The sequence below is a fragment of the Oryzias melastigma genome, linkage group LG22 (genome assembly GCF_002922805.2).
Source record: "Oryzias melastigma strain HK-1 linkage group LG22, ASM292280v2, whole genome shotgun sequence".
NCBI classification, from domain to species: Eukaryota; Metazoa; Chordata; class Actinopteri; order Beloniformes; family Adrianichthyidae; genus Oryzias; species Oryzias melastigma.
This window is the reverse complement of record NC_050533.1, coordinates 17,643,728-17,655,368: the sequence shown is the minus strand read 5'-3', so window position 1 is coordinate 17,655,368 and position 11,641 is coordinate 17,643,728. Positions and strand designations below refer to the sequence as shown.

At 38.3% G+C, this 11,641-nt stretch overlaps 2 protein-coding genes across 4 annotated transcripts in view; one reads left to right on the top strand and one right to left on the bottom strand.

Annotated features, from left to right (window-relative positions):
* The first annotated feature begins 2,543 nt into the window (after positions 1–2,543).
* LOC112148948 (histone deacetylase 1) lies at positions 2,544–8,119 on the top strand. 2 transcript variants are annotated; one of them, XM_024276398.1, is made up of 13 exons: positions 2,544–2,728; positions 4,121–4,233; positions 4,307–4,424; positions 4,492–4,566; positions 4,652–4,790; positions 4,895–5,036; positions 5,113–5,205; positions 5,292–5,400; positions 5,493–5,633; positions 6,730–6,838; positions 6,915–7,045; positions 7,131–7,283; positions 7,385–8,119. In XM_024276398.1, exons 1-13 carry the CDS (start codon positions 2,677–2,679, stop codon positions 7,438–7,440), a joined length of 1,431 nt encoding a protein of 476 aa, XP_024132166.1. In that variant the 5' UTR covers positions 2,544–2,676; the 3' UTR covers positions 7,441–8,119. The 2 variants fall into 2 exon arrangements, with proteins under 2 accessions (XP_024132166.1, XP_024132160.1); XM_024276392.2 differs by having other exon boundaries at positions 2,545–2,728; positions 7,131–7,301.
* A 632-nt stretch (positions 8,120–8,751) lies between these two features.
* Positions 8,752–11,641, bottom strand: part of tmem54a (transmembrane protein 54a) — a 5,518-nt gene continuing 2,628 nt past the window's right edge. For both annotated transcript variants that reach the window (XM_024271178.2, XM_024271093.2), the window contains exons 3-6: positions 11,126–11,185; positions 10,773–10,961; positions 10,118–10,255; positions 8,752–9,620 (exon numbers count right to left, since the gene is read on the bottom strand). In XM_024271178.2, coding sequence (XP_024126946.1) covers positions 9,522–9,620; positions 10,118–10,255; positions 10,773–10,961; positions 11,126–11,185 — 486 coding nt within the window. In that variant the 3' untranslated portion in view covers positions 8,752–9,521. The remainder of the gene's footprint in view (positions 9,621–10,117; positions 10,256–10,772; positions 10,962–11,125; positions 11,186–11,641) is intronic.

Here is an 11,641-nt window from a genome sequence, read left to right as displayed (position 1 = left end):
TTTGACCATTTCAAGAGACTGTCAAGGGTGTACCCCACTATAGCTGGGACAGGCTCTGACAACACAATGACTCCAAAATTGCAGGTTAAGAAAACATATGGATGGATGGTCATTTGAAGAGTTGGATGATGGTGTAGTGGTTAGCACTACACTGGGTTTGAAACCCAGGATGTTCCTTTCTGTATGGAGTTTGCCTGTTCTCCCTGTTCATGTGTGGGCTTTGTTTCAGTTTCCTCCTACAGTTCAAAAAATCTTTTGTAATTTTATTGATGAGCCTAAATGGTCCCTCAGTATGAATGTGTGGTCCCGTGAGAGACTGGGGACCCATCTAGGGTGTACCCCATCTTTGTCCTTCAGTAGCTAAAATAGGTTCCAAGGAAATCCCCTAAAGGGATCAAAAAATTTTGGAAGATAATAGAATGGGTGGTGGTCATTTGATTAATTTATGTGAAGTCGATTTAAGAGGGATTTAAAGTGGTGTGCTTAAACATCTGTCAGGCTAATTTTCCATCATGTTTACCCATTTTTGTCCAGGGTTTGGTGATGCCATAGCCACAAGGAAAACCACTAGAGAGGACTTAAACTGACCGTGAATGGGTCTAATACAATTAAATACTACAGTAAACCCTTACACTTTGATAGTGTGTTGTCAAAAAGTGTTCAATGTATCCAAAAAACATGCAAACAAGTACACAGGAAATGTGTAGTTTGTGTCTAAAGCTACACCGCCCTCAGCTACATCCATTCAAGTGAACGCTTTCAATGAAAAAGTCTATGTAAATGCAAAGTGCATGTGGGCCTCCACATTCAAAAGTCTTGCATTCACATGTAGCTACGCACATTTTAGAAACTGTCATCATCCTCTACATGCATAACGTGCGCCCATTGAACACACGTTGAAAGTTAAATCGGGTCAACCTTTGACCGATCAGGGACTCTGACATAGTATGGATGGAGTCCTTTTCAATTCATGGAAGTGGCAACCATTTGAAAATTGATCATGGAGTAGAAATTGATAAATTTGGCTTGTGCCCGGCCAGAAATATATGACAACAGGTATTTCATATGTCGGAATAGAGCTATGAAAGAAAAAGCAAAATTTGCACCGCTTCATCATTTTGCACCAACTGTAGGTGGTGGACATGCACTAGTATGGAGAAGCAACAGTCCAGTGTGAATACCATGGACTAAATACTTGTTCAAGAATTTGCACTTAAACATAGCATAATTCTCTCATAATGTGGAGCCATTTTGTCAAATTTTATAGTTTTTAAAAAAGAGAAATATTAGAGTTTTTGGGCAGCTCATAGTAAATAGTTTAGCACCAATAGGCAAAACTACTTTTTTCCACAACAAGACAGTTGATTTACGCTTATTGCTTGGCCCTTCCTCTCTGTAAAGTGTTGCTTAGCAAGTATTGCATGGTAATACATTGTTATATGTTTTAAAAATTATTTGGGCTGTTTGATCATTTATAAAATCCTGTAATTTTAGTAATTTAGACTGTATGAAAAGTTAGTTAGTGTGCTTCAGGTATCCTTCTTTATGAATAATCCTAGCTGCTCGTTTTTGTAACATTTATAACGGTTGTACTGAGGATTGGTAAGTATTTCCCCATAATTCATTACAGTATGTGAGGTAAGGAGATATCCATGAGCAGTTTAACATGTGAAGTGTGCTATGGTCGAGATTATGTTTACATTTATTTATTATTGAGATATGCTTTTTTTTATAATTGCAAAATATTGTAGTTTCTGTTTCGCTTAGGTTTAGTGATAGTTTGTTGCTATCAAGCCATTTTTTAATAGTTTGCAGTTCCTCATTAATGTTACTAATTAGCTTATCATAACTATAATTACTGTAAAATATACTTGTGTCATCTGATACAACACAATCTTCAATAATTTGGATAAATTAAATATATTGTTAATGTACATATCAAATAATGTAGGTCCTAATACAGAGCCCTGAAGGACACCACACGTAATGCTGAAGTTACAAGATGTGCATTGATCTATGTTGACATGTTGAATTCTTCCAGTTAAATAGCTTTGTGTCAATTTCTCAGTTGAAGTCTATGAGATTTAAGCTTTTTTAAATAAGAGGGTACTTCCTATAGGGGTCACCCAGTCCAGTTCTCATATACAGTCAATTATGGAAAGCCAAGAATGCCAGAAATGTCAAGAACTTCCCAAGTTCTTGTCGTATTATGGCTTTCTATAGTTTATGGTTAGTGCTCAACCTGTTTGTAGTTCTTTAGTTTTATAGTTCTTAAAAAAAAACTAAATAAACATGGAAGAAAGTAAGCTAAAAAATAAGGAAAAAATTAGAACAAAGGTTTTCTCTTTTTTTATGCAATAGCTTCCATATAAAAGGCTTTAAACAAATAAATTGTTCTAAGCTGTTAAAACCCCACAGCAGGAGAAATATACACCTAAATAAAACACACCGCATCAAATGCACATTTTATGGCACGCCCTAAAGTGGAATTTTGTGCTTTTTTGCGTTTTCTTTTTTGCATTTCTAGTCCGCGTGCGCGTTGTCGTCGCCTGTTGGACGTGTGAAGGGAACCTGTCATTTTAGAACCAGTTAGCCTGCCATACCACATCCTCCGCCTCCAGTCGCCGTCGATCTCAAACGCTGCTTTGCGAGTCTCGGCTCAAACAGAGGAGAAAAATGGCGCTTACTTCTCAAGGAACAAAGAAAAAAGTTTGCTACTACTACGACGGTGAGTATCAATGCGGTGGCGCTTCAGAGAGCGGAAAAGATGCCCCATTTCCCGACAAAAGCTTTCAGCTTCCTTCGCCTCTTGCTAACGTGTTCATTAGCTTACATAGCTAGCCTAAGTCGCTGGAGGCTCTCATTAATTCATTTAATTCATAATTATTGGGAGTGAGAAACCTCAGAGCCACAACTCGCTTATTTTTTTTATATATAAATATATTTTTAAAGATTTCCAGACGTCGTGAATTTAGGTAGCTAGCATCCAAAGAATAATCTCATTGATCTCAAAGGCTACCCCTCGAGCTAATGCTAAAAAGCTAATTATTTTGCATTTTTAAGTCTCGAGTTGACCCGTATTGTTTTTAGAGATCACTATTTTCAGCGCCATTAGGTCTGCATATGGTCAGCATCGTTTTGTTGAGCAGATATTTGTAATTATTCGAGATAATGTGCACCCATTTACTTATTTGAATCTCTTTCTTCTTCTTATTATTATTTTTTTGCACATAACAGTCAAGTAACCGACCAAATTTATATCTGGATATCTATTTTTATATGATAATGGTTTAGATTACAACTATACTAGCTTTGTGGATTAAGTACCAAAAAAAAAAGAATAAAAAATATCCTTACACAATCTTCAGATAGTCTGCAGCCCCTTGAAAAACGTGGGGCTACTGTTCAAGTGATTTATTTTTCTGCATAAATCTAATCTGCATAAATTTGACTCTGTTTGAATGTTCATATGAAATTCCTTAAAGACCTCTGATGTAAATAATGTTTTTGGTGTTTTTAACATGTTCTTGAGGTTTTTTTTGTAATCATGGAGGACGTATATAAAGAAAATTAATCTTAAAATTGCATTCCTGAGTTTTTTTTCCTCTCAAATCACCACGAGTTTGGGACAGATGCAAAAATATAGTTGGAAAAAGCTTGAGAAAACATCTTTAACACCCTCTCTAAAGAGAAAATCATGTATTTATGTTCCTGTCTTGTAGTATTTTTCACATGATGGAGGACTTGTATAAAGAAAATTAAGCTTAAAATTGCAATTTTGAGTATTTTCTCATTCAAATCAATGGGAATCTAACAAAAACAAAAAAAGTTGGAAAAAGCTTGTGACAATCTCGTTACTACGGCAAGCCATAAGCTCCCTGCTCCACTTAACTGTGATGCATCAGCTTGTAGACAAATAGATCCATGTACGTCTTTGTTTTCCTCGTCCAAACTGACATCTGGCTCAAAACTGTATGGCGAGATTGTAGCTCTAAAATTCCTCGCCAATTTTGCCGCACTGGTAATGTTGAGTTTGGGTTTTATCTTTTTCTTTCTATTTTAGTGCTGTTTAGAAGTAATCAAATTATTGATCTGTCATTTGTGTGTGTGCATTTTCTAGGTGATGTTGGAAATTACTATTACGGACAGGGTCATCCCATGAAACCCCATCGGATCCGAATGACCCACAACCTGCTGCTGAACTACGGTCTCTACAGAAAAATGGAGATATACGTATGTAAAAGTGACCATATGATGAATCCTGTGAGTGTTGAAGGGGTCATCTGATGGGCTCTCTGTGTCACAGCGTCCTCACAAAGCTAGTGGAGAGGAGATGACTAAGTACCACAGCGATGACTACATTAAGTTCCTGCGCTCCATCCGACCCGACAACATGTCAGAATACAGCAAACAGATGCAGAGATGTAAGTCTGGTTCAAAGATTTTAAATGGTTAGGTAGCAGTCTTGCTGAAATTCTTCTTTTCTTGTAGTTAATGTGGGGGAGGACTGCCCGGTGTTTGATGGTTTGTTTGAGTTCTGTCAGCTCTCCGCAGGAGGCTCTGTCGGTAAGATGATTTAAAAAGAAAATGCTTTATGATTGTCGGTGCAGTTCAGTGTAAACAGGCCTCTCAACTCCTCGCTCTGCTTCAGCTGGAGCTGTGAAGTTGAACAAACAGCAGACGGACATTGCAATCAACTGGGCTGGAGGCCTGCATCATGCCAAGAAGTCCGAGGCCTCTGGGTTTTGCTACGTTAATGACATCGTGCTAGCTATTCTGGAGTTGTTGAAGTGAGTAAACTATTAATGTATCATTTTAAAACCTGTTATACATCAAAATGAACTACCTGAGTGAACATTTCTGTAGTGAAACCACATTTTCCTCTCGTTTCTAGATACCACCAGAGAGTTTTGTACATAGATATTGACATCCATCATGGAGACGGAGTGGAGGAAGCTTTCTACACCACAGATCGCGTCATGACAGTGTCGTTCCACAAATATGGAGAGTACTTCCCAGGCACCGGGGACCTCAGGGTATAACTTCAATGACCAAAAACAAACGTGTCCAAATATTTGTACAGTTGGGTGATGTGTCTCTTGTTCTCCTCAGGATATCGGCGCTGGTAAGGGTAAATATTATGCGGTAAATTATCCACTGAGGGATGGGATTGATGATGAGTCCTACGAAGCAATATTTAAACCGGTGAGTAAACATTTGTGAGCTTGTTGTCTTTGTCAGTTCCTTTAATGTGTTACTTGACTTCTATGTTTGGATATGACTTTGTTTAGATCATGGCCAAGGTGATGGAGATGTACCAGCCGAGTGCAGTGGTCCTCCAGTGTGGAGCCGACTCTCTGTCTGGGGACAGACTGGGTTGTTTTAACCTCACTATTAAAGGTATGCCAGAGTAGAAAATACATTTCCATGTGATGATGTTAATAGATAATTTGCATTTTAAATGTATATTTCATTTAATCCTGTGTGTTCAGGTCACGCTAAGTGTGTGGAGTACATAAAGAGCTTCAACCTGCCGCTGTTGATGCTGGGAGGAGGAGGCTACACCATCCGCAATGTGGCGCGCTGCTGGACGTACGAGACAGCCGTGGCCCTCGACAGCTCCATCCCTAATGGTGTGTCCTGGTGATCGATAGATTCAGTGTTTTTTAAGTAGCAGATGTTGTGCATCAGCATTTTAGGTCAAAAAATTGATTTAAGAATCAAAATATTGTACTCAGTGGAGGACATTTCTAAACATGAATATCTCCCAACCACTGCATACTACTGAATTATCTCCCTTTCGTTTCTACAGAAGACATTTAGGGTTTCACTGATATCAAATATGAAGGGGAGGAGCTTTAGGGTTTGTAGTTTTTGACTGGACAGTTTTATTTCCTCATTCAAGAAAAAAAGGCACATTAAATATATATTTTTTTGAATATCTAGGCCCTGGAGCCACACGTGGCTCTGGGAAAAAAGCAAACAGCTTGATTAAATTAAAATTTGTCATGTATGTTTCAAAGTGATGTTAAAAAGGTTCAAACTCTTATCTATCAATTCATCCATGCAACCATCCATATGATAAAAAATTCCATGTTTGACTTGGATTTTTTTTTTCACTTTCAAGTAAATTTGCTGCAGCAGGAGGATCTTATTTGATACAGGGGGAATTTTATTTTGAAAGGAACTTGGATGTGCTGCTCAAAAAAGAAACAGAAGTTAAAGTTGTTATTTGTTGAAAAATAAAATCCTATTATAATTCAGTTATTGCAAATATTTAAAAGCTACATGTCCACAAAACTTAGTTTGGGTCAGTATGAAACTGACCCAAACGGCTCTTTTAGCCTTAAAGGTTGCAGACCCTTGAGCTAGCATGGCAAACCTGCAAAAACTAGTAAATATCTCACTGAACTTGATCATTATCCGTTTTTCTGACACATATTTAAATCTTTTTAATGTGAATGTAATCAACGCAAACTGAGAGGTCCGAAATGAAGCAAACGTACAGTCTGGTGAAGCTAAATGAGGTTCTGATGGAAGAGAGTTCTAATTAGGAGATAATTCTAAAGATTGTCCGTTTTCTGGGTGGACACATTAATTTTGGCCAAAAACCCAACATTTTCCCTGGCTAATATAAAACTTTTTTATTTTTACCGGATGGAAGGAGAATCTGAAAATATCCCAGTTTTATCAAGTGTGTAGTAAAAGAAATTCCTTTGAACCCAACAGAGCTTCCATATAACGACTACTTTGAGTACTTTGGACCAGACTTCAAGCTGCACATCAGCCCCTCCAACATGACCAATCAGAACACCAACGACTACCTGGAGAAGATCAAGTGAGTTCATGGAAATTGATTTTTTTTCCCCCTGTTTTTTTGCACAATTCCGCCCTTTATTTCAATTGCCTTCCAGGCAGCGCCTCTTTGAGAACCTGCGGATGTTACCTCATGCCCCTGGAGTTCAGATGCAGCCCATCCCCGAGGACGCCGTGCAGGAGGACAGTGGAGACGAGGACGAGGAGGATCCCAACAAGCGCATATCCAGTAAAAAGCCTTCCTCATGTCTGCAGGTCACATCCATAAAGTTCCCCGCCTGTTTTCACTTCATCCGTCCTCTCATCCCATCCAGTCCGAGCTCATGACAAGAGGATAGCATGCGAAGAGGAGTTCTCCGACTCCGAGGATGAAGGCGAAGGAGGCCGCAGGAATGTAGCCAGCTTCAAAAAGGCCAAGAGGGTCAAAACGGAAGGAGAGAAAGAGGGAGAAGAAAAGGAGAAGAAAGGTGAGGAGGAACCAAAAGGTATCTACTTTTTCCCTTCTTATCATTTTTGTCACTTTTATTTAAAATAAAGGAAATGAGAATTTATATTTTGAATTTGACAGAAGTGAAAGAAGAGGAGAAAGTTCCGGAAGAGGAGAAGATGGACACATCCAAATGAAAATATTCAAAATAGCCATGCTGGTGAGGAGGTGGCTATAACCTGGAGAGCTAAATATTTCTAAGGAGTCCTCAGTCTTTCTGCTTAAGAGGAGCACGGCGGCCTCAGCACCCTGCGACGGCGTCCGATCAGCGCAGATTTAAATTCAGCAATTGTTTCTGGATAAATGTCGGATTGCTGCAATGGAAATAATAGAACTGTTTTTGAGAATCTTTATAGCTTTTTCTTTAGAACATCTTTGCAATTTTACTGTTTATCTTTTTATGCAAGTTTTTTTTCTATAGTTTGTGAACAACTTTGCTAGCATACATTTTCTTTTTTTATATATATTTGGAGTTAAATTATTGGTTATTTTGGTCACTCGATTCCCCTTTGGTCCTGTGCCTTTGACAAATGTAGTTCATGCTCTGTCAAACCTGTCGCTTTTGCATGTCAAAGTCAGGGTCAGGATTGTGTATTCTGGAATAGCTTTCAGCGGGCACGTCAAAAGTGTGCCTTTTTATATTTTTAGGTCATTGATTAGTGCATAACTTTGTACATTGAGGAATCAGCTTTGGTCAACTCCTGCTATTCCTGCACAGTTATGAAAGTACTCCAGGGTTGAGATCCCCTAAAGACAGAAACATTCTGTGTATATATTTGTATTTGTGCAAACATTAAAAGTTGTTCTGCAGAAAAATGTTGGAAAACATCCTTTAAAATGTTGTTTTTATAAAACTCAATTTGCCTTGGGGCCACTGAAGGCCGAGTCTGGGCTGTATGGGGTTCCATTTGTGCCAAAAATGTTACTGGCTCCACTATATCTTTGGTTCATTGTCTATGTCTACCGAACAACTTTATTGAACATTTGTTCATGTCTATGTACTACTAAGCAATATCTTGTGTCCTGTAAAAGCTAACGCTAGCAACTGTTGCTAAGGACTTCCAACAACAACAATAGCAAATGAAGTTTTAAGAAAGACATGAACAAATGTTCAACAAACGTGTTCAGTAGACGTAGACAATGGATCTAAAAACATGTTTTTGGCACAAATGGAACCCCATACTGCACTGGCTGCTGCACGTGTTGAGACAACGTGTTATGTCCAAATATTCACTTTCTGAAAAAAAAACGTAAGGAACTCAATGTGATCTGGGGAAGGGGGTGTCAGGTCAATGTCACGCCCCCAAGAGCCATATACCCCACCGTGATTGGCTGGTTCGTCAGCTCTACACACAGCTAACTCGTGGGCCGCACCAACATTGAGCTGTCATATTTGGATGCAAAATATTGACTTGCTGGCTGCCAGTTTGAGACCCCACATCTACACCAACAAAAATCACGTAAGGTTTCCATTTAAAATTTAATTTTTATATCAAAATCAATTCAAAGGTTTTCTCTCTTAAAATGAACAAATATTCAAGTTAGCTTGTTTCTTGTAACTTAGTAACTTGCTTCCATTATTAACAGTTTTACAACCAAAAACATAAAACTTTCAGATTTTTTTATAGAAAACTAACATAGGAAGGTACTTCAAAATTGCATAAGATGTTAAAGACTACGGTCACATTCCTATTTTTCACCAAATTAAGCGGGGGTCGTCACATTTTTACACAACGCAGAGAAAACATTTTACAATGACCAGACGATTTTTCTCTAAAAGTTGACATTGGTCAATGGCCACCCGGGCACATTTTGAGGTTGCCACGGTGGCATTCCAGTGACAAGCTGGGAATTACAAAATTTGGTAACAGCTAGGCGGCAACAAGGCGGATCGCCGGCTGGCGGCAGCTCTGATTGGACGATGTGTAAATGTCTCCGGATGGCGCCCGTCCTCATTAAATGTCACGGGCCGCTGGTAAGAAGTAGGTCATTATGCAGGCCTGAGTGGCGCTGTCTACATTCATGACCACGCCAATGATTTAAAAAAAAAAATAAAATCGGGCGGCAGTATTAAGTCTACAAGATTCTGCCGATGGCGAGGTGGCAGTTGTATTTGTGACCGTAGCCTAAAGTGTAACAAAAATCTGTCCTGGAGTCAGTTTTGCGTGTAACATTGGATCATTTGAAGACAGCTTTCTCTGAGGTCGACTTTGCTCCACTACGGCGACGACAGCAGCTCATTGTGCTCTGCTGGCTCCTCTGTGTCGCCGTCGTCCGCTGGTGTTGGTGTGGCTTGTACTGGTGTCTCGATACGTACCTGAAACAGAAAACCAGGTTGTAGCTTTTATAACAAACGTCCCTCAGTAACAAACATGTTAAGACAAATATTTTAACCTCAGTTTTCTGTCACACATGTTAAATTGTCCAATCTCTTTAAAACCTTTAGCTTAATCTTTGATCAAAAATTTAGTAGCTGAAACTGAAAATTCTGCTTGTCAAATCTAGAAAAAAATACAATTTAATCCTGCTGGCTTAGTTTTATTATTGTTTTTTCAAATAAAGTAAATATAGAGAATATAAGACAGTAAACGTGTTCTTTTTTGCTTCATTGCCTATAGACATTTATGGGATCAAATCTGGATCCGAGAATAAAAAACAGGTTGAAAATTTGAGCTTTTAACTCCAAAATGCACATTGTAAACTTAACGGTAAATTATTGATTGATCCCATAGACATTGTCCTGCATTTACAAACTTATAGCAAAAAAAACAACAGTTGTATAATAGTTTGCAGACTGATCTTCAGGCAGCTTACCCTCCGAGCATTGAGCGGCTTTTTCCTGCACGGACACAAGTAGAGGAATGAAGCGCAGACAGCAAAGGAGCGGAAGGAGAAGACCATTTCCACTGTGGTCATGATGATGAGGGGCACCCACAAACCCAGAGTGGTTCCCTGGAAATGATCAAGAAACTCTCATTACTTGGGAACTTAGTTTTCATGAGTTTACAGTTTTTGTTTACATTGGAAATACGGGACATAATTCCTTATTTAAAGCACCCAATTTCTGAAAAAAATCTAAACTGCTGATTTGAGATTTCTTTGCAGATGTTCTATGGAGTTGAGATCTGTGTTCTATTTGGATCTTTAAAGAAGTTTGAAACTATTTGAGTGTTTTTTGGAGTGTTTTCTAGTGTAATTGTCCTACTGGAAAACCCATCACCTCTGGTGGAAGTGGAAACTGCACGGTAAAGCTGTTCAATATGAGGAAAACTCACAATGTTACATGATACAAATGACAGGAACTACGGATGCTGGAAAAGTATTTGCTTCTTATCATTTTCAAAAAGTGTCCATAATTTTGCCCATTCCACTTTTAATTTCTGTGGATTTTTGTGTTGCTTTTTTTGACCGACAGAATATTTGCGTCCACAACTGTCCAGAATGTAGCAGAATATAAGGTTTTTCTTACCCAGACGCGAGTGGGATCAAAGGGGCACTGGTGTGTAATGCTGGAAGTGGTTAAATTAGAGAAGTTGCAGTGTGTCAGCAAGCTCCTTCCATCCAAAGCAATGGATTTAATGAAGGAAACGGACAAGCCTAAGGCAGAGGCAAATCCTAGTAAACCAGCCAGGAAGCTGAGGATCAGCAGAACCCACATCTGCATGGAGAACACCAAAACAAGAACATTTATCATTGAAAAATATTCAATCATACAAACAGGCTTCTAAGTTAGTAATACATGTTGAGCTGGTGTTGAATACGCCGACTGAGTTCTAACAGGTGGAAGAAGGTTGACTGACTCAGACACAAAAGCAGACTTACCAGAGTCCTGTTTCTCTTGTTTTTGGAAAGGACAATAGCCGTTATCCCACTTATGATTCCCTAAAGGGAAGATCAGTTATCAGAGCTCACCCCATAACACACATGCTGAAAGTGACATTCATTATTCAGGACTTAAGCACAAAGGAGTTGGGTAACAAATCCAAACAAAAAGAAGGATAGACAAGGGAAGGAAAATAACATTTAGCAGAAGATTTTCTTTTATTAATTTCGTTAGATTGTGGCATGTAGATGATCTAATTGCTTTTCATTTGACAAAGCATTAGATTTTCCTTTTTTTTTTTAAATCAAATATTGTTTTAAACTTTTCTGGCAGCTATAAACAGCATAAAGTCAACTTTTAAAGTTGTTTTATTCAATTAATTTTATTATTATTATTTACAATATTTTATATACACATTTTTGTTATTATAAATGTATAAATAACACATTAAAATGTATTTAGTTTGACTAAAATGAGTTTAAAACATTTTAAAATGCTAAGTTTGAATAAGAAAC